General features: G+C 35.2%; 2 protein-coding genes across 2 annotated transcripts; one reads left to right on the top strand and one right to left on the bottom strand.

The window, feature by feature from the left end:
- Nucleotides 1-1,381: 1,381 nt before the first annotated feature.
- Nucleotides 1,382-10,357, bottom strand: LOC122049334 (serine/arginine-rich splicing factor SR45-like). Its single transcript, XM_042610730.1, has 12 exons — nt 10,104-10,357; nt 7,867-7,995; nt 6,411-6,499; nt 5,622-5,668; nt 5,456-5,536; nt 5,202-5,367; nt 4,776-5,013; nt 4,634-4,699; nt 2,767-2,886; nt 2,124-2,193; nt 1,986-2,023; nt 1,382-1,787 (listed from the first exon to the last, which is right to left on the bottom strand). The coding sequence occupies exons 1-12, from the start codon at nt 10,265-10,267 to the stop codon at nt 1,721-1,723; spliced, it is 1,275 nt and encodes a 424-aa protein (XP_042466664.1). The 5' UTR covers nt 10,268-10,357; the 3' UTR covers nt 1,382-1,720.
- Nucleotides 10,358-10,664: 307 nt separating this feature from the next.
- LOC122049323 (tRNA pseudouridine synthase A-like) lies at nt 10,665-21,975 on the top strand. The gene is made up of 10 exons (XM_042610721.1): nt 10,665-10,969; nt 12,567-12,623; nt 15,736-15,813; nt 16,086-16,139; nt 17,561-17,643; nt 18,804-18,903; nt 18,975-19,037; nt 19,996-20,262; nt 21,441-21,501; nt 21,613-21,975. The coding sequence occupies exons 1-10, from the start codon at nt 10,706-10,708 to the stop codon at nt 21,708-21,710; spliced, it is 1,125 nt and encodes a 374-aa protein (XP_042466655.1). The 5' UTR covers nt 10,665-10,705; the 3' UTR covers nt 21,711-21,975.
- The last annotated feature ends 1,120 nt before the right edge of the window (nt 21,976-23,095 follow it).

The raw sequence follows: 23,095 nt of genomic DNA, 5'->3' as shown, positions 1-23,095 counted from the left end.
TGGTTTTGAGAGTGCTAAAATATAATGCATTTTTATATGCATGTAAAATTAAGAATTAAATTTACTGTGAAAACATATGGGCACCATTGGTATTATAACACCATTGTATCCTTTAATCACATGATCTTTCTTATGTACTAGTCAAATAACCACAGCTGAGACTTATAGATGGAAAATGCCATATTATGCTGTATCATATCAATCATGTTACTATCATTGATTCAAAGTTTTAATAAACCTGATTTCTGAGAAATTCCAATTATTGGGGAAACATTTTGGTCGAGCTAATGACTTATGAACAAATAACTTTTGAATCATAGCGGATTTAAATAGAGAACATTCCGTTAATTCTAGACCTGACAAATCGATAGTTCCTAAGAAGTCTATCCATAATTCTCGATTTAAAATGATCGATTCACAATTCATATAAGGTGCATCATAATTTAAGATTATTATATTAAACATTTTAAAAATTATAAATTTATAAAATTATTTACTAGAACCGGATGTTATTGGGCTTATTAAAAATAATTATATAATAAAAAAATATTAATTAATTAATTAATATATAAAATTATTTATTGATAAACGATTGTAAATTAATTAACAAACAAATAAATATCTTCATCTAATTATTAAGAATAATAATATATAAAAAAAAATATTAATTAGTTATTAAATAATTAACTAAGATAATATATATAATCGATTTCAACGTTTAGTAGAAATAAAAAAATTTAAAAATAAAAACAAAAACAAAAACACACCGATTCAATTGTTAATTCGGTCTCCTCCTATCCCTATTTATACACTTTGGATATCATTTTAAAAACAAAAGAAAAGTAAAAATGATTCCATGCATAAATTATATTTTTTTATTATTTTAAACCATATAAATATATTTAAAAAGATTTTTTTCTTAATATTTATAAGATAAAAAAATACTAAAAAATTATAATTTAGTACGAAATTAAGATATTTTAAATTTTTATTTATTTTAAATAAATTTACTAAATAAAACAGTAGTAAAGTGTGTAAGGACCGGAAGGACCAGGTATTGTGAACATTCAAAGTGTATATGAACCAAGAAGAGACCAGAATTGTGGGCTAAGAAATCCGAAATTATTAAATTGAGCTATAATCGTAGTACTTAATTTGAGCTGAAATCCTAACTGGCCCAGCTTACAGTTCGGGCTGGGAACCGAGTAAACGAATACCTAATCTGTTGACCCAGTTATGAGGATGAGCCGGATCCAATTAGGACCCAGCCAAGGGTTAGGTCAACTTGTCACTTGTGTAACCCTCCATCCCAGCATTATGTAATTGCAATAAAATTTTTACCAGTGTACTATACCAGTGAAAAAAAATGAACACCAAGGTATTGAAAAGTAAATTGGAAAATCATCTAGGATATCATCAAACAGTATAGCCATCATCAACCACATGAATCTTATCTCTTCCTTCCCACTAGATTACCATCGATGCAAACTTGTCTGCATTAACACCTAGACAATTCACTGCAACGCTAGTTTTAAATGACAAATTCATAGAAGTATTACTACAACAATCTCTTCAGTAACTAGATATTCAAACTGTTTCTAAGAAAGTGCCCCATGAATCGTCTACAAGTGCATGATCACTACTGGTCGAACCTTGCTCAACACATCTCAGATACATTGTTTCAGCATTCAGTGTAGCAAACTGTCCCTGCAATAAGTGGTTACTTACCTCTCGGCGGAGGGGAGCTGCTGCTCCTGCTGTTGCTGCTGCTTCTTCCTCTAACAGGCCTAACATGTCACAATCAATTCTTAATGTTAATTGGTAAACAAAATATCATATTTTCACTAAGTTTTCAGTTTTGGGGGGAAATGCAAGGAAAAAACTATATTCATCATTAGGTAAGTAAATTTAAGTTACCCTGTCATTTTCATTATTCTAATGTGGACAAAATTGATGGTGAAAGTACAATTGTGAAAACAATTTACCTTCTAGGACTGCGACTTCTTGATATCCTTCGAGCACCCTGGAAAGCAGAAGTTAGATTTGTGGGTGGTGTGGTATCCTGAAGAAAAAGGATGCAACAGGGTTTAACGCAAGTGTGTACACAACACGGTGTTAAATACCTTGCGAGGACTAGGAGATCCAGAGTATGACGATTCTGAATTGCCCCGTCTTGGTGGAGGAGCACGACCCCTAATTTGAGAAAGATCTCCATTAGTAGAGAAGCAAATACACTCCATATATGGAGACAAACTCTTTGAAGTATATGTGGGAAAAAAATGGACCCAACATCAAAACAACAAAACAAATTATTTAGTTGAAGGGCCTAGAATTCTTGCATGTTAAGGTCGCCATAAATTACTCGTGGATATTAATTCCTCCATCTAGTGATACTAGGGTGAAGCTTAACATAGCCTATGAAAATGTCCTACCAAAATTGTAGGTCCAATCAACTCAGCTACCCTAGTCTAACACTATGAACATTGGAGAAGGATATGGAATTAGCAAAGATTCATTTTTATAAGATAAACAAAATAGCCAACTAAATATTGAAGAAGTGTCCAAAAAATTTTCATACTGGCCAAAAGATGGCATACCTTAAATTATTTCAAGAGATTCAATCAAGAGCATAAAGATATTAAAAGCATAAAGATATATTTTTACACAAGCAGGAAAGAAAATGGTGGAATTGTAAATTAGCAATGAAGACTAAGAGGGTTCATACATGCAAGTTCAGAAAGGTTAAGGGGAAAGCACTGCCAGTACCTGCGAGGAGATATTGATCTAGAATTAGAACGTAGAGGTCTCCTCATTGGCGAACGGCTACGATGTCGAGGCGGAGGAGGTGACCTCCTTGGTGGGCTCCTTGCTCGCCTAGGAGGTGATCTAAAACAAGCAATTCCATCGAGGAAATGATCATAAGCTAACACAATACTTTTAAGCCTTTAATTGTCACAAAATTCTATATATAAAGCAATAAAAAAATATATAATTTAGAGCATGTCAGCATATTATTTATGGAATATTTCCTTTTCCTTATCAGATAATTTTATGTTTGTTGAGTACAATATGTAGCCTCTTTATACAAGTTTTCAGTAATTATATAACATCTTGTAAAATATGGTGTATGGATCAATTCCTTGGTACGAACTTTTAACAAAACTTGCCATATCTGCCAACAAGGGCAAGGAGAATAAAACCTGAATAATTTGATTAGAGTTCAGGCAGAAGTTACACCTGTATACAATTTAGGATGCCAAGGAATTCCAAAAATTCCAGTAATTGCATCGTTAGTGCCAATCATATTAATAAAACAATGTTAAAAAGCAAGGAAAACCACCAATACCAATCTCAAGCCTAAATGTTAAAAGTTGAGGATGGTGTTAAGACCTTGGCAGACAGCATAAAATAATGTTAAAAATAGTATAAATATGGATCCTTACCATGTCTGTTGATTCAATGGTGGGACAGGATTGATACAGCTGACAACTTGAGACTTATTCTTAAAAGGCATGGAAGAGATTTATGGTTGATGGCTTGAAGTATTAGGGAACAGATAGCTAATATGGGTATTAATTGGTGCTGTTTAGGATGCTTCCTTTGGCCTAATTCTTATTCAAGTGAGTCTATTGTATCAAGCAAGGATGTCAGGTGGAAACAATGGATCTATCCAATGCTATCCGATGTTGTCCCCTCTTCTCCCACTCTCTCTCCCTTTGACGTCTCACTATCCTGGTAGTTCTCTCAACATTTTTGTCCGTTATAACATTTAATTGATCGACTTTTCATCCTTTTAGCCTTCCTCTTTTTATTCCTCCTCTCCTTTTTGGATCTTCCTCTTCTTCTCTGTTCACTTCACTTCTTGGTCTTCCCCTGCTCTCATTTCCAGTTTTAACTTCCCACTTTCTCATTCTACTCCCTTCATCTCTCCCTCTACTGCTAATATTCTCTTAGATTCTGATTGCACTTATTATTCTTCTTCTCTTCCTACAAGGTCCAAATCCTTTTTCCTCTCTTCTTCCTGTTTGTCCTTCCATCTTCTTCAGCTCCCATCTTCCTTCCAAAGGGAGAAACTCACATCTCCGATTCTTCTGGTACTGTCCCAACCAATGATATTTGTCAAGTAGCAGAATAACTGCATCTCATCAACAAATCTTCTATGAAATAAACATGAAAAATATGCCAAAACAGTTAATCAGGCATAAACAACCTCACTCACATAAGAGTAGCTAAAATTTCAGGCCTCTCATTTAGAAAATGCTATGCATGAAAATGAACTTTCCAAGAGCAAGCATGAAATGAATACCAAATAAACGGACTATCTTGTGAAGATAAGCAGAAATTATTGTTCCTCACATTACAAAATAATGAAGAATTGAAGAGAGGAAGTTCTTGTTCAACTTGTATAAACATTCAAAAGGTTACATTCATTTCTTGATGGAAAGAAAAATTGGGGTTCAAGTTGCAACAAATTATGCTGTTAATTTAGACAAAAAGTAGGATATCCTATAGTAATTTCATAAGATATTTGGTTGAAAGAAGAAAAAAAGGGCACATGTTTATATGGTTAAGTTTAACCAATAAGTGTATTATGTTTGATCTAAACAAGTGTGAACAAATTTCATTGACTTACCGCCTCCTAGGTGGAAGAGGAGATCGTTTACGGATAGGGCTCCCACGTCCTCTTCTAGGAGAGATCCTATAAACAAGGACAATTATATAAAAAAAAAGTTGACATGATGACGAGGAACTAAAAATATAGATGATATACTAACCGAACAGGTGATCTATGCCTCCGAGGTGGTGACGGAGAGCGTCTTCTAGGAGGAGAAGGTGGCCTTCGTCGAGGTGATGTTTCAGTGCGCCGATTTGCAGGAGAATCTACTCGTCTACGAACAGGAGATTCCACACGACGACGTGGAGAGGAATCAGGGCGACGTCTAGGGGAAACAACTCTTCTGTTTGGAGGGGACCGTCTCCGTGGTGGAGAGGGAGGTTTCCTTCTTGGAGAAGCTAGAAGAATAACTCATGATTAGAAGATTAACTTACAATGTTGTGGTTAAGAGAAATCTCAAACTGAATGGCATCTGCTCTAAGCCAAAATAAAAATAACACACAGAAATAGGTAACAGTTTATTAAAGAGAAATGGGAAAGGTCCGGTGGAAGTAAGAAAGAAAGTCTATAAGTTGCAAAAGCTCACTTTCCCTAGGTTGTGGGGGCACATCTTTTTCTGCAGGTGGACCAACTTTATCTTTAGGTGGAGCTTCCTTCTTTGGAGCAGTAGGCACAACCTTTATAGGTGAAGAAGCTTTCTGGCGTTGTGTAAGTGTAAATCTCACCCGGGTGATACATCCATCAATTTGACCCTGCAACACAAGAAGCAACATAACCAGATAAAACATACTCTTTGTAATATGCATACAAGTGGAAAGAGAAAGAGAGTTGAGGGCATACCCCATCCATGTAAAGAAGAGCCTTCTCAGCATCAACTCTCTTCTTGTACTCAACATATCCATACCCACGAGGAAGATTAACCTGGATAGCATATAATCTTACATCTGCGAAAATTGAAAAGCACAAACCCTTTTGAAAGCACGACAATGACAATAAAATTAATTACCAGTCGATCCATTGCCAGTTCTACATTGACTATCTCACCAAAATTGCCTGGAAAAGAAATGTGGTGTAAGAATCTTCTTCCACATGTGTTGATTATGGTGAAAGCTTACATAGTTGTAACATGAATAAGCAAGTCATGTGAACCAAATTTTACATGTCAATTAATGAAGTTGAAGGTATATCCAGGGCAAACAAGAAAGCTCAACTAAAGAATTCTAGACTAAATAACATACAAAAATTCTGTTTCTTCCATTACTAAGCAATCCCCATCTTATAAGTATCACACAATCAAAGCTCTTGCCAATGGGATATCCACCAAAATCAACAAGGCTGATGAAAAAAGATTTTTTCAGATCTGAGATACATCGAGATAAATGCTTATATTTTAGCGCTGTGTCAGTGCCAACTAGATCCAGAAATCCTTCACAATACCACATCCCTTGACAACAGATAAATTCAAGCATCAATGAGAACATTATATGTCATTACTTATATTTTTCAGCTACCACTAGATAACCTATGTGCATGTTATCAAATGCCAATAGGTGAAGCAAAAGGGACGAAACTTTCAAAACAAATGGGCATAATAAGCATAGCATGTATGATACATTTTATGTCAAGCAGTTAAGTGGGGCAATAAGTTTGTTCAAAAAAACTTGAACTAAATGTTTTGCACAATTGTTAGAGGTTAAACTAACTAATATAAGGAATTGATATGTACCATCCAGACATGTATTCTTAAGAAACAAAAAGATTTGTTGATTATATGGAGAAGATGAAATCAACTCACCGAAAATCTCTTTAAGATGAGCTTCATTGACATTCCTAGATAAGTGATCGATGTGAAGAACGACAGACTCAGGTACTGGTGATGCTTTCCTGAAGAGTAACAAACTCCAATTAGCCCAGTTATTTTCTCTCACAAAGGAAAATAGCAACTTATGTCACAGAGTTGTCAAGCTAGATTGCAAAGATTACAAGCTAGATTTTTGTTTTTTTTTCTTAGATGTGTATGTTTATAATACATCATCTTATTCAAAATTTAGAAGGAAACAAAACTTTTCTTCCTTGTGAATACATTTCACATCGCATTCAAATCTACTTGTATGAAGAATCAGGATCATGCACAGATTAGACCTTCAGATAGAACTTACTACATGCACTCACCATTGTGTTAATGTGTTTGTATGTGCATGGAACTTGTGCAATACTCTAAGAGCTACAGATCACTGGAAGTCAGAAAGTTTAATTCAAAATCAGTATTCTTTAATTTGTGGAAAACCTAAATGACAGATTGAGGTGGCTCCAAACAGAAGTCCAAGTCAGTAAGAAAGTAAAACTTTCTTTTGAGAGAAAGAAAGAGGGTGAGAAAGTAAATTTGGTTTTGTTTAAACTTTCTACAAAAGAATAAAAAATAAAATTTCCACTATAATTAATTATTAACTTTTAGTTGATTGCAATAGCCTTCTGACCAATTTGGGAAGAAACCAAAAAGTAGAGAGTGGGAGAAAATTCTCTCCCTCCTACCCACTTCTTTGAAAAGATAAAAAAAAAAACCAGCCCGGTGCACGAAGCTCCCGTCATGCGGAGTCTCGGGGAAGGATCCATTGTACGTAGCCTTACCCTGCTTTTTACAAGAGGCTATTTCCAAGATTCGAACCCGTGACCTTTTGGTCACATGGCAACAACTTTATCGTTGCGCCAAAGCTCCCCTTCTTCTTTGGAAAGATAAATAGAGGGAAATTCTTTTCCTGCCCCCTCTTTTCTTCATCTACTTTTTCTCCACAAGAAAACACAGCGAAAGTTCCAACACTTGAACTTGATGATTTCTGGGGGATTCTTACCATCCAATTTATAGCAGCATTGAGACATACCAGCCAAATAATTGTTATAATGGTAAGGAGAGAAGATCTACAGAATACTATCTAATTCCTGTATTATTCCAATAAAAACTGAGAGGGATTAAACTACACCTGGAGCCAGTTCTCAACAAATTCATAATTAACAAGAGACAAACTTTTACACAGACTCAGTAAAATTGAATAATTCCAGGGATGTCCTGATAAAGACAAGATCTTTGTCTGTTCCTAATCTATACAATTACTAGGTCTTAGAGATTGCAATCATGGTTCAGGACAGTTCACCACTGCCAACCATCCTGGATAAGATTTAGCCAATCATTCAAAACATACATAAAGTGGACTATATGAACATAAGGATCAAAAGAAATCTAGGTAGAATCATACCTTGGTGGTGAAGCTTTTTTGGGCGGTGGTGAAGCTTTTTTGGGCAGCGGTGAAGCTTTTTTAGGCGGTGGTGAAGTTTTTTTAGATGGCGGTGTCAGCGAACGACCTCTTCTAACAGCTGTGGTTCCACTGAGAGGATAATCACCATGCATGAAAGACATTATTTCAGAGTGTACAAATGCCTTATAGAAAGAGGTCAAAATCTAAGAGCTAGTAATGTGATTATCAGTGTATTAAAATACATAAAGAATTGAATCAAACATACTAAAAGAATGATCTAGCTAAGTTAGTTCCAAATATTTGTGGTCAGATACAAGGATATTGAAAGCATATGCAAAGGATAAAAAAAAAAAAAAAATCAAAAGTGCGTCTAGAAATATACAAGTGAAAAAAATAAATGGACGAACATTAATCAATGAAATACAAAGAACCAACTACAAAAGGTAATTTCATCCATATTCAATGTGATCCATCGACAATGTCATGCTCTAGATCATCTAGCAATGTGTATACACAGTTAGAAAATGTCAAAATGATATTAAAGAGAAAATAGAAGAAAAGGGCTGTCTCAACGTTCAGAAAAAGAATCATGCAATGGCTCAATTGATATTCTATATTCCCATACTTCCATTATCTTATTTCTCTGCAAGTACCATCAGCTTACTCAGTCAAATTGTCTCAGATTTCATGTTATTACGAGAAAATGAAATAAAAAGTGCAATGATTATCTTAATTATAAACATATAAACTCTTTATAGAGCAATAAGGTGAGGTTGTTTACACTCTCCTATAGTTGTTAGGTATCCATAAATATGGCAGAAAAATGTACACAAAACACCTGCTTCTCCAGTTTTGACAACAATGATAATCCAAAGGAAACATTGCAATATTTACTCTTTATGTGTTCAGCTAAAAAATTAGGCATTAGTTACAAAGGTAATGACAGAAGGTTGAGGAAACAACTGCTCTATCACAAACAAGAAAGAGGGATAAGATATTAGGAAATTGTCAAAGTACAAAATCAATCATGAACCTCATCACAGGAAGAAGATGAAACCATGTTGTCAAAGTATTAACGCACATTTAGGAGCCACAGTAATTATCCTGTTTCTCATTCTTTTCGTTTTGTATTAACAAGATATACTAATTGGGCACACAACAAAGCAAGAATCTTTACCGCATCAATAAAAAATCTCTCAAAATGAAAGGATATAAGAAACAAAAGTTACAGACTAAATAAGTTTTGTTAGCATGTCAATCATCTAAGAGATCATGCTCATAAATTTTTAGCAAGTAAAATTTAATAGTAACTAAAATGAATTACTCGGCCTGTAGTAATAGGAAGATTAGTTGAAGAAGAAATTAAATTTAAAAATAAAATAATAATAAAACACAAGTACATAGATTTACTAATTTTAGTTCAGTCTGGGGATACTAGTATTACCAATCATACTAATAAAGGTAATGGGAAAATAGTGTACGACTGTGTATCTATACAACAAAAGGAGAGCGAGATAATTCATTAAAGTGGTTTCACTAAGAAAATTGCTTTTATTAAGAATTTTGATATATAATGTGGAAGATGACATGACAAATTTATTTCATAATATCTTTTTCAGACACATTTTCTTCTTTAGAGGATTCATACTAGTGAGACTTATTTACAAGCAAACTATAAATTGGTCTCTCGACTGACAAATAATTGTAATTGTAAGCACATAATACTTGTGAATTCTACATTCATTTTGTTATATAAATAATGTTGATTAATTTGGCATATACATAGTAGATGTAAATTTAGATACCAGATTGTTAAAGAAGTTGGGTCAATAGCAATAAAATCATTTCGAGTGCCATTTTCTTGGTGGAATAATGAGCAGATTTACCTTTTCCCTACTCTACTCTGCAACTACTCATTCAATATCACGATTAAGCTCTAGCAACTGCTACTTTGTAATTTTTTTTTTTTTGTGAAAGTCACAGGCATCAATATACGCTACTAAGACTTTTGATGGACTTGAACAATTAATGTCACTGGTACCACCACCCAAAAACCATCCTCCTTTCAATTTTTGATGGGACGCTTGTGTATGACGGGGGAAAGCACCTCCATTTCAAATTTGAAAGCCAGCGAATGGAAGTTGCAAACTTCATTTTGGACTAGCATCGAGATCTAATATAAAATCTAAATCTACCAGAACTAGTCACTAAAAAAATATATCATGGAAACAACTTACCTCTTCTGCGGCGGAGGGGACCGACTCCGAGAGCTCACACTTCGTGAGGGCGAGGAGGACGAAGAGAGTGACCTGGAGCGAGAGCGAGATCGAGATCGGGAATCAGAGCCGGAGAACGACCGAGACGGGGAGGATCGGGACCGAGCTCTGCCAGGCTTCGCCATGAATGCGGCAGTCGTCGGAAACCCTCAAAACGCAAAACCCTAGGGTACGAATGAGACGGGCAGCGAAGAGTCAGCTGAGTCAGAAGTGCTTTCTACCCTCCATCACCGTCATGCAATATATGGACGGTGGAGATACGACTAGTGGGGTAGAGAAAGAAAAATCATTTTAGGGTTATTAAAATTACAAGGCATAATTAACATGATTTAGTCATAATAATTGAGTTTTAAGGATTCATAACTATTATTTAATCAGTTATTTAAAATTAATTGAGTTTTAAAAAATATTAAAAAGTGAAGTCCTCGAACGAAAACAGAGTTTGCGAGCTCTATCCATCGGATCCGAGTACTGTGCATCCGACGGACTCGATTAAACGCCAAGCGAGCCCTTCCCTAATAAACCCTTCGAAGGAAAATCGCCGGTTTTGCAGTGTGGCAGAGATGGTGGACGACTCCAGTGATTTATGCTCAGCAACGCCGTCGTTGAATTCCTCGAAAGAACCAAAGCGACCTCTCGACTCGCCCTCGGAATTGCTGAAGCCGCCGAAGCAGCAAAGATCCGAAGAGGAAGCTGGTGGAGGAGGCGACGGGATGAGCCACAACTCAAAGGCCCAGAGGTACCTGATAGCGGTGGAGTACATCGGAACGCGGTTCTCGGGATCCCAGAGGCAACCCAACTGCAGGACCGTTGTTGGCCTCCTTGAGGTTATGTTAGTTGCGTGCAATACCTCATTTGATGCCACTCCTTTTGAAGCAAAAGTAGTGGCTCAGTTATTGGACGAGAATATGTTCTCTCTTCAATGCTACGCGTTTATCGTTTTTTGATAAGTTCATCTTATGCGATTCATGGATTAATATCAATAAGTATTTACTTCCAATTAAAAAGTTCAAAATTTTCTGCTTCCTATTATGTTTGTAATCACGGGGCAAGAGGTTATGACGGGATTTTTTTGCGTTTACCACAGAATTAAGTGGGCTTTTTTTAGTGCAAAGATATATTTTTCAGTTATGTGGAATTAAAATTGAAGATCGTCCAACTTATATCACCAATTTGCAGATGGATACCAACACATTTATGTCTCATACATATTTTGCTAGGTCAATATATTTTAGCATCATACTTACTTTTGATGTCTGAAAATAACTTCTTTGTTATTTGCATTGACACATTACTGAAAATGTGTTAGAACGAATACCTATATGTATGTTTTTGCTTTTGCTAAACCTAAATGACATATGTTAAATATGCTTAAGGGAGAATGTTTAGAAATAAGTTCACTGATCTCCTGTAAATCCCAAACTGAGCCTATGTAAATTACCTCGAGAAGTTCTTCAAGCATTCTACCAAGCTAAGCAACAAAGCATTTTTATTTTAATATCATACTCGCTTTAATTGCCTTGCATATCATTTCACCTGATTCTACTGGTTAATTGGTGCACTGAGATTCAAATTGTCTATCTGTATCTTCATTGTAGTGTTTAGCTCAGTTTAGTAAAAAATTGTATTTGCTAAAAATGTTGATTGTTACTAGGATATGATGAATTATAATATGATGATTATAATATTTGGAGGACAAATTCATAATTGATTACACTAAGTGGAAGGAAACATTGGAAGAAAATGAGTCTTATTATTTCCTTTGTAAACTTAAAATACATAATTACATGTCGAATGAGCTATTACCTGTTTCATTTTGAGATGGGGATTCGACAATCTAGGTGATAATTATTGCATCAGTATCTAATTTCCTTTTTATCCACATTATTTTCCCTTGCTTTTTGGCGTTTATATGTCTGACCGTACATACCATGCTAAAATACTAGTGCAGACATTAATTCTAGATTACTTTGTTGTCAGTTGTCTTGTATAATTTTGCTTGGCTGGTAGAAATTAACAATGGGTTTTAGTCTCCAGTAGACATTGACAGTAAAAATTGGAAACTGGTTTTCTGTTTACATCTCAACATAACAACTGCCATAAAACAAGGAATATGATATATACTGGTTTGATTAATAGAGTACCAAATGGCAACTGGAAATTGTATTTCTTCTCTATCACTATACAAGTTTCACCCATGAAAACTTCATCTCACTGAGCAATGTGTGTGTGCTGGTTTTCTGTTTACATCTCAACTTAACAACTGCCATAAAACAAGGAATATGATAATATGATACATACTGGTTTGATTAGTAGAGTACCAAATGGCAACTGGAAATTGTATTTCTTCTCTATCACTATACAGGTTTCACCCATGAAAACTTCATCTCACTGAGCAATGCGCGCGCGCGCGTGTGTGTGCAGGAAGCTTTTCACAAATTTATTGGACAGCCAGTCTCAGTAACCTGTTCTAGCCGAACGGTAATTTGCTTTATGCTTTTTGGTTAGTTTAGGAATTTGGGAGTAGAAATTATTTCTACCTCTTTTATTTAGCACCTCAAATAGACTTAACAAGTTAAGGTTCTCTTCTAATATGATCTCTGCTCTATGCTTCTGATGTATTAAGACCCATTTGTTTATTATAAAATGGAATATGGAACTGAAGAAAATGAATGTTTTAGAACAACAAATTCAAGTATCTAACTAGGTGGTGTTTCCAAGTTATTAGATTGAGCAACTTGGGAATTTAATTCTCAAGTTATATGGCCCATCAAACTTTAAAACTTTCTACTTTAAGACTTTCAAATCTGAAAACTCTTTTGGCATCATTCTCTCCCACTAGAGAAGAGAGAGAACTTGTCTCTTATTGAGATGTCAATATCTTTCAATTTACTAAAACTTCTGTGTCCTTTAATTGTTTTCTCTTGTGAGATGTAGATTGAGGCATGTAATTTTATGATGGTCGAGGCACATAAAATTATAACCTTTCTAATTGTGCTAAATAAGTTCGTAGAAAAGTAATTTTTTTATTCATCCTCCACTTCCTCATCCTGTAACCCACCTAGATTATGTTTAGGCATCCTTCTTCGCCTTTGTGCCCTAGCCAACCTGCTCACTATTGTAGAGATTGTCTTGATTTGCATCAATCCGCCATCTCACACATGCAGCTACCAACACCCACAAGCCTCCTCCCACCCACTAACACCAACAACTCTCCTTTGGCGACTTGATTCCACCCACTAGGTCTAGTGGAGTTCTCCATCTGCTCATCAACCCCACCTTGTAAACACCCACGACAAGGCTACTGCTGTCTTCTTCACAATACTATCACTGCTTCCCCCTCTTCTCTTCCATCAATCTATTTGCAAGTGGAACTCGTTTGGTTGTGTTACATTGCAGTGCCATTGTCTCTGTGCTTCCTGTCGAAGCCAACCCCATTTCTGCTATGGAATCTGGACTCTCCTCCAAAAACATGCTTGTACTAGATTTATCATTGCTATATCCACCGCCACCTTCTCAACATTCACTAGCATAAGTTTCATCCTTTCTTCACATGAGTCATTGTGGCTCCCAACTAGACATACACCAACTTGTGATTTGCAAATTTGAATTGTTGTTAGGTATGCAAGATTGTATCACTTTATTAATAGTTTGGGCCTCATATATAAAAAACGAAAAACAATGATTTGTAAACATAGAGAATGTAGTGAGAGGTGGGCCTATTACTTACCAGGATTTTATACTAGCTAATTTAGGATCTAGTCCACTATCCTTTACAATAAGAAATTGCAAGAAAAAGGACACCCAAATGCAATTGATTAAGATGCAACCATGGATTAAAATATCACGCCGAGCTGGTCAAAACGAGTGAAACATTTTGTTCTGCCACGGGCACCAGCACAACCCAACACCAGGCCCTGCGACAGCCGTGGAGCCGTGGAGGCATCGCGTGACCCTACGGTCACCCCGGAAGGCTCGCACGATCCAATGGCCGTGCTAGGTTCTGGAGGGGTCGCGAGACCCGCAGTTGCACTGGAGGGGCCACGTGACCCCAGTGGTTGCGTCGAAGGGGTCGCGCGAGCATTGGGTCCCGCAAGAGTGGGCAGATTTTTTTTTAATTAAATCTGATAACTTAGTTGATTATCTCAATCAACTTGTAGCTATGATTGAGATAATTTAAATAGGATTAATTAAATCCTAATAAATTTATCTAATTAATTATATATTTTATTTTAAAATTATTTATTTATTTATCTCCATTTTTTCCTTTTTTTAAAAAATTATTTTTTCTTTTTTAAATATTGTATTTTTAGTTATTATATTTTTAAAAATACTACGGAGGAGTCGTGTGACTCCTTCGAAGAGGTAGCGTGAGCGGGCCAAGGGTTTTAATTTGAAATATAGGTTAATTATTTTAATCAACTCCTAACCATGATAGAAATAATCAAAAAAAAGTTAATTAAATCCTAATAAAATTATCTAATTAATTATCTATTTTATTTATTTTAATTCTAAAAATATATAATACATTATTTATTTATTTATTTATCTCTATATTTTTTCTTTTTTTAAAAAATATTTCTTATATATTTTTATTTTTTAAATATTTATGTTAAATATTTTATTTTTAGTTATTATATTTTATATTTAAACAATACCAAAATCGTATCGTTTCAATCATAGATACGGCTTGAGATTTTAAACCATAGATGCAACAACTTCGACAGTGGACTTAATTTGCACCAGCTAGGTATTTTATTGCTTTGTAATTTTTTGCAATTAATTAGTTGTTCTCACAAAATAAAAAATAAAAAACTATAAAGTTTACTTATCCATAATCTTAGTTCAATGATTAAGAGAAGAAACCATCACTATTGTGAGTGTGAGAGATACAAATGCTAATTGCAAAGGTTTTAAATAAAATGCAAAATGGGCCAAAGTTTAAGATAATTATCTTATGTAACTTAGTCTAAATCAAACAGAAAAAGAGGAAGAAACCAAAGATATGCACTCAACCATTTGGCAAAGATGGATAATGGATAGAGATTATGGTACTTAGCATATTAAATACTTAAGTTAAACCACATTAGATGTCACATACAAGTGTACGAGTATTTTTAATACATATGCATTATGTGGAGAAAAAAATATGAAAAATTGTCCTAGATAGTGGGGTTGCATAAATATTGTTTCCATGTAGGCTCTTGCTCTACTCACACCAAATTCTTACTTGGGTCTTTACAAAGTTGCATGGGTAGACGAAACATTATGATTTTGGTGCTGCATTGCTGCACTAAATCAAACCATACAAAATGACTGCAGAGTATGGTGCATTATGAAACTGGTAGGTATCTTTCATTTGCCCTGCCGTGGGATTATTTAATTGCCAATAAATACTCTACAAGGAGAGACTAACTATGTTTGCCTTGCTGGAGTCCAAAAATTACATTTTTTAATTTCACATTCATCAGTTGAGCTTCACCTGTAGTTGTGTGTCTCACCACTATTGTTATTTTGCATACTTGGTTGTCAAATTAATTTACTTTGCGAGTGGATCAGGCGAGTTAAAAATTTTCTCTTTCTTTTTTTCCAGGATGCTGGAGTTCATGCATTATCCAATGTTTGCCATGTTGATGTTGAGCGAATAAGTAAAAGGAAGCCTGGAGAAGTGGTATGTGATTTACAGAGTTATTTACGTACTAGAAATGGACAATTTATCTGTTTTTAGTCAAATCTAGTCATTTTAAAAGAAACATTGTTCAGTAATCTTTACTCTCTAGTATAATTGTCCTTTTCCATTTATGTTTTTGATATCAGATCCATCAGTTTTCTGTTGTTACTATTTTTTCATCTGTGTTTATATGGCACATGTCTATCTATATATGCCTTGTTTTACTAAGGTATAAAATTGATATTTCATGTGACATACTTTGCATTTTGCAGTTACCACCACACGAACCATCTGTTGTAAGGCGTGCCATGAACCACTTTTTACAGGTTTGACTGTTTTCTATGTCAGAAAAATCATATTTGTACCTGTTGTAATAGGCTTTAATTTTTCATACCTTTTGCATGTTCTCATGGGCTTTTATGTGCAAAAGATAAATACTGCATCTAATATTTTCACATTTTGAGCTGGTGTTTACTTCGATGTTATGCTCCTGAGAACTAATCTGGATTCATATTTCTTTAGGGGGCGTTTGGTTTAGGGGAATAAAAGTGGGGAATGAGAATGAGAATCATTGATTGTCATTGTTAATGTTTGGATTATAGGAATAGGAATACAAATAAGGGAATGAATCCTTGAAATTGGATAATAACTCATTCCCATGTACCTCCCCTTCAATGAGTCATTACCCTATTTTCATTAATCAAAATATTCTCTTATTCCAAAAATACCCTTGACCTAAAACTAAAATTTTCTCCCTTAATATCAAATATCAAAATTTATTTATTTATTTTTTCTTCATATCACTTCTCTCTCATCATATTTTCTCTTTCATCATTTTATCACATACTCTCTCTCCTATCACACTCTCTTTCCTCTTTTTTCTCATTACACTTTCTCTCTCATCGCACTTTCTCTCTCCTCAATCTCTTCCATAACACTCTCTTCCTTCTTTTTTTCATCATACTTTCTCTCTCATCATACTTTCTCTTTACTCAATCTCTCCCATCACACTCTCTTTTCTCTTTTTTTTTCTCATCACACTTTCGCTCTCATCACACTTTCTCTCTCCTCAATCTCTCTTGTCACACTCCCTCCTTTTTTTTCCTCAACACACTTTCTCTCTCATCATACTTTCTCTCTTATCAATCTCTCCCATCACACTCACTGTTCTCTTTTTTTCTCATCACACTTTCTCTCTCATCATACTTTCTCTCTCCTCAATCTCTCTCATCACACACTCTCTCCTCCCTCATTTTTTCTCATTACATTTTCTATCTCTTCATCCTCTCCCATCATAATTTCTTTCACATCATAGTTTATCTCTCATCTTCTCTCATCATGCTCTCTTCTATCACACTCTCTTTTCTCATTTTCTCTCATCACACTTTCTCTCTCTTCATTTTTCTCATCACATTTTCTCTCTCATCATACTGTCTCTCTCATCATTCTCTCTCATCATATTTTTCTCTCACATTCATCTTTCTCTTACATCTAATTTTTTCTCTTATTTTCCTTTAAGGGTAAAAAAGGAAATATTGATTTATTCCGATAGAAAGTATGCAACTAACCAAACATTGCTTTTAAGAGTGATATCCATGCTCATACCCATTCCCATTCCACAATACAATAATTCTCATTTCGATTCTCATTCCCATGCTCATACCAAACGCCCCCTTAATTTCTTGCAATCTATTAGTGTTGATACTTTGATAATTGAAATAATCATAGATGTTTTTTTTTATGACAGAAATGTGAAGGCGACATATCGATAGTTGATGTTCGATGTGTTCCATCAGATTTCCATGCTAGATTCAAGGCCTTAGAGAGGACGTAGGTAGCAGAAAATATCTTCAATGTGAAGTTCCATTATGTGCTTCTCATCATTTATTTTATTAAAGTTACTGATTTCAGAACTTGAGATGACTAGTGATAAATTAACATTTCTAAGCAAAAATTTTGTTTACGGCGTCAAAAGGACTCATATGTGCAGTTGATTCATTTGAATATTCTCATGCTTCTTGATGCTAAAAACCTTATGCACGTTGCTTAATTTATGAACACATTGTTTGCTAATTGCTTCAATCACATGTTGCACAATCAAACAACCTGCTATCTATATTTTCAGTTCGTCAAAAACTAGCTCATTGTTTTGCTTATGCTCCTCTAATGCTGAAAAGTCCTTGATCTTGGGTTTTATGTAGTTGCACCTTTGCTAGTCATATTTTCTCCTGCAACAAGTCCATGAATGGAAAATGTGTTAGCTGCTAAAGTCAAAGTATTAAAACATTAATTGTGTTAAACTTTATTATTTCTAGTTTCTGTTGGCTGTTGATATCATGACCTCAGCCCAACTGCTTTTACTACTGATTGTCAATGCCATGAAGAATAATCAGAATGATAACTTATCATATAAAATAAAATACAAGTGATTCCCAAAGTTCTGTAGGAATTTTTCAGATTCTGTTACTCACTTTTTGGTTAATGAAATTTGTTGTTGCTCTCTGTCTCTCCCCTTCTCCTTGTGTGCCTGCGTCAGTAGAACTCCTTATTTTTCTCCCTGGATATGTGTCTGTCTTCTGTGGCACATCTGACGCATACATTAGTAGTTTGGCACATCAGTGGCCAACCTTTGCTTGTAGCTGTTTCTTTTGTTGGCTGATAACTATTACCACAGATTCCAGTTCCTGAAAATGTCTTCCAATATATAAGTAAAGTTTAAATCTTTCTTTGATATTTTCTTCCCTGTTCAGATTGCTGGACACTAGATTTCCTTAGTTTGTGTTCCTTAAGGTTGACTACATGTACATGCTTTCTGCACAGTGAATTTAGCTGTGCAATGGTATGGTATGCTATCTCATTCACTGTTGCAATAATTGAATATTTGATATATACTTCCTTGCAAGACTATGAATGCAACTTATTTTTGGCCTCATTTTCTGTATGTTGATGTATAGACTGAATTCTACCTTAAGACACAAAATTCTTTGTAGATACTATTACCGGTTGTTCTCTGGACCAGAGCCATTGTCAACTTTTGAGAAAGACCGTGCTTGGCATATATCTGAGGACTTGGATATTCTTGCTATGAAGGTTGATTTCATTACTACATCTAAACTTAAATCCAGTAATACCTTTTTCTCTAATAACTGTTATCCATGCAGAAAGCATGTACAATCCTTGTCGGGTCTCATGATTTCAGCTCTTTTAGGGCTTCTGGTTGTCAGGTTCTTCTTTATCCATCATACTAAAATTCTACCTTTAACTTTCTTTATAATCTAAATATCTGTATCATTTCCTTTAGTGTATTATTGATGCATATCAAATTAAGTTATTTGTTTGTAGCTACAATGTGAATGTTGTTTTTTAGCGCAACCTCACTTCGCCCTTCTAGATTTTACCATCTTGTCAATGAGTTTGGATCCGGTGATTGCGGCCTCTCCATCCATCTATGGCATTGAATTGTTACCTTCTCTTTGAAATGACCCTAAATTCTCATGCCTCACCAATTGTTTTGCAGGATCAAGCAAAATGGTAGTTGGTAATTTTTGTACAATATTTAAAGAGAAATGACAGAAAACTTGTTTTGTTTATTGTTGGGCCTTTTGTAGGTATTGTTGCCTCACCAATTGTTATATGGACGTCTTTTAACAATCACAATGTGAACTTAATAGATTTGTTAATTTTTTTAGAATTTGTACTCGTATTGATAGATCAAGGTTCAATTAGATGACGTGCAAAGCATGATCTCTTTTGCCTTGTTAGCCCATATTGAATTTGTATGACTTACGGATTCTCATTCTGCAAATTATGACACTTCAATCACAGAAAGGCCTGCCTTCAATTTTAGTCAGCATGAAAATGCATGGCCTTCGTTAGCTCATCTCCTTAATCATCAATATATATCTAACTGACACAATTATTTGGCCTACTTTGATAAGAACACTAAAGATTGTTTTCCTGAAGACCAAAAAGGATCTTTGAATCAGTTTTTTTTTTGTTTTGTAACATTCAGTGACTGACTTTCAAAAGTTTATTTATCTTCTTTTATCACGTTTTCCCTTTCTTCTTTTATCACGTTTTAGTGAAAAGAAGGATATACTGCATGTTTCCTGCTTTTTATATTATTAATGAAATTTTATTATTATAATTATTATTTTAAAATCATTGTCTATTGATTCTCAGGCGAAATCTCCTATTAAAACCTTGGATGAACTTAGCATTACAGAAACATTTCCTTCACTACACTTCCCTTCATTGTTGGAGAGGTCTCAGCTGGAATCAACTGATGGATGTCTCATTCATTCTGAGAAATCAGGCCATGGATCACCTCCAAGTTCCTTAGACATCACTTGGGTGGGCTTGCAGGGATGCAATCAAGGATTTGGACAAAAACCGAGGCATCGTTGTTATGTTATAGCAGCAAGAGCTCGTTCTTTTCTTTACCACCAGGTTTGGTATTTTTTTGCACTACTATTCTGCTTATTCTACTTCTTTCTACCATTTTTTGCTAGCCAAGGTGGCATTTTCAAGTACATGCTCCATGATATACTTGGTAGACATGGCTTTTCCGGTATGAGTTTCTTTAGGATTCAGTATGAGCCAAGGTTTATTCTAAACACATTCGCGTATTTTGTATTTTTCAGTATTTAATCATCTTCCTCTAGTTTTACACTATTTTTTGTAGTTTTGGCTCTAGTTTTCTTGGTTAATTATGGCAGCAAGTCTTATTTTTGTTATGTGATGAAGTAAAAAAAACTGTAAAGGTACTCAGAATATGTTGGTAATCTCCTAAAGATCAATAATGTTTGAATACTGTCAAGGTACTAATGTTTGATACTGATTGGATCACTTCGGATCATCCTAGCCTGGGATGAATTCAGGTCATCTAATCAACAGGTTGCAATGGGATACTTGTGAGTCAAAATGAAGTCTTCTGTCCTTAGTCATAATTTTGAGGCAGATTTTAGGAAGGGTAGTTTATGTATATCATTGTTTTTTTAGTACGGATCAAGCAAATACCAAGAATCAAGCCACCTGAAAATTTTCACCTTGAACAACAATTTTAGAGTTATTATGAATACTAATTATCATTGACAGGATAAACTACGGAATAGGTGGCTGAAATTTAGAGACTAGAGTCTTGTATGTGATCCTCATGTCTTGTGTGATCCTCATATGTCTCTTACCTTAGAAGAAAAAAATTTAAGTCTGATATGCATATTTGCTACGGCATATCCAAATCATTCACATTTGGTGTGAGCACTTGCATTTCAAGTCAAAATTTTGTGGCATTGTTGCTCTACAAAGGTCAATTCGTTACTTTAACAGGCCCTTTAGTGTCGGCCCCACGGATATGGAGAGAGGTAAATACAGGTACAACAAATGTTAGGCGTATGGTGGGATAAATCTCAAGTCATCAATTCTTTAGAATCGACTCCTAGCCATTACGCCAGAAAATGTTATACGCCCACCATATGTGCTACGCCTTGGGGCAGCATTGTTGCCCTACAAGTCAACATTATATGTGGTTTTCAATGACTCCCTGAAACAAATGACTTTTTAAATTTTGCCGTAGCCCCTATTCTGTAGGTTTCATGGTTTTGAAAGGCATTAATTGAAACATGCAGGTCAGGCTTATGGTTGGTGTTCTAAAATCTGTTGGAACTGGAGAACTGACAATAAGCGATGGTCTGCATCATTTCTATATCTGTAATTTCATTAAAAACAATTATCCAAGAATTTTGCCATGATGTAAAATTTCAGAACGTAATAATTACTCTTCGTTGATCTGATGCGTAGTTGAAAGAATTTTGAATGCAAAGACGGTGACCGCTGCAAGTCCGATGGCTCCTTCTTGTGGTCTCTATCTCGGCAATGTGAAGTACGACCTTCCATGAATTTGGTCTGTCACTTTTGAAACAGCAACAACATCCAAGTCTGCAACACATCAAGAATTTTGCATCAGCCCAATTCTAATTTATGTTCTTACATGTTCACTTGCAAAAACATGCAAGATTATTTTCCTCTGTCGAGATTGTTGGCTGCAACCGTGAGATTTAGCACTGATACTTGTTCTAGCACCTGACATTATAGAACTGGATGGAACATGATCCAGTTTATATGTAATTCAGTTTAATGTGCATGACCCTCGTATCCAGTTTTCAGATTTGCATTCTGCTAATCAATTGTAGTTGGTGATGATGTGCCGACTTGTTCATCTTAAATAGGACTGTTGATGCGAACGTTATTCTGATTCAATTGCAATTGAGTTTAGAAGCTCCCCAAAACATGTAATTGAAAGAGGAAAAGATGATCCAGTTGCAAGCCATAATAATCCAAAGGCAGGTGTCAATGTAAGTCAAATTAATATACTTTTTCTCCATATATATTTTTTAGTTCCATATCATTTTGAATACATTAAATAAAGGTAAATTAATTCAAAAACTTTTGCAACAGTAAACCAAAATCTGCTGAGTTAGTTTCATCAGTGTCATACACCAATAGGCAACTTGCATATATCTTATTATCTCGTGACCATGACAAAAGGACATGACATGATCCTGCATGGGGCCATTCAAAACTTCTTTAATTTGTCGTTTTGGCGACAGTTTACGTTCTAATATCAAACACGTCTCGTGAGCTCTACTAAATCCATACGCAGACACGTTCTTTTAAACGTCTATTACGAAACCATTTCTGCCTTCTCAGTATGGCAAGCGGTTCTGCTCTTTCAAAAAGAGTGTTCATCATATCCTACTTTAACTGTATCATTGAGCTACTTTTGCTTTCGATCCATGTTAATAATTACCACCTTTGCAGACTCGGAGCTAGAAAGCCAGTCTCCGACGTTGGAATGCTCCCTTATACGTACACTGTTACGCTATTCCTCTTGTATACACTTATAACTAATCAGTAAGCAGTCACGTCAGGAACAATATATGCGAGCAGCTTTAGATATTGAGTATGGAGTCGAGCAGTGGGCGAAGCCATCAAGCAAAAGGCCGTTTATAGGAAGCCAACGCGGACTGCACCTGTTGAGAGACAATATCATTATAATTTAAAGCAGTAGGCAGACTACTAAACTGCCGCCTGCCTGCCAGTGACTGGGCGAGCACTAAGCCTTGTGCATTCCTCGGCTTTAATTTTAATTATTGCTCGTCCATCAATCAAGTTTTGCTTCATCTTTTCCGAGAACTTATCTAGCGAATTATTCTCCTAATTGGCAAATAATCCTCGTGTTCTGTGCATGGCGAAAGTGTGATTCGATTCGATTTACAATTAT

Source organism: Zingiber officinale, chromosome 1B, assembly GCF_018446385.1.
Source record: "Zingiber officinale cultivar Zhangliang chromosome 1B, Zo_v1.1, whole genome shotgun sequence".
Taxonomy (NCBI): domain Eukaryota; kingdom Viridiplantae; phylum Streptophyta; class Magnoliopsida; order Zingiberales; family Zingiberaceae; genus Zingiber; species Zingiber officinale.
Note: the sequence above shows the minus strand (reverse complement) of the source record. Positions and strands in the feature narration are given on the sequence as shown.

Excerpts from the sequence above, each read along its gene's own strand:
- LOC122049334 (XM_042610730.1), bottom strand. The coding sequence starts at position 10,267 with ATGGCGAAGCCTGGCAGAGCTCGGTCCCGATCCTCCCCGTCTCGGTCG. Across the intron at positions 4,700-4,775 it reads AGGCATAGATCACCTGTTCG|GATCTCTCCTAGAAGAGGAC; the intron begins GTTAGTATATCA and ends CCTTGTTTATAG. Across the intron at positions 1,788-1,985 it reads AGAAGTCGCAGTCCTAGAAG|GCCTGTTAGAGGAAGAAGCA; the intron begins GTAAATTGTTTT and ends GTGACATGTTAG.
- LOC122049323 (XM_042610721.1), top strand. The coding sequence starts at position 10,706 with ATGGTGGACGACTCCAGTGATTTATGCTCAGCAACGCCGTCGTTGAAT. Across the intron at positions 12,624-15,735 it reads TAACCTGTTCTAGCCGAACG|GATGCTGGAGTTCATGCATT; the intron begins GTAATTTGCTTT and ends CTTTTTTTCCAG. Across the intron at positions 18,904-18,974 it reads TGGATATTCTTGCTATGAAG|AAAGCATGTACAATCCTTGT; the intron begins GTTGATTTCATT and ends TTATCCATGCAG.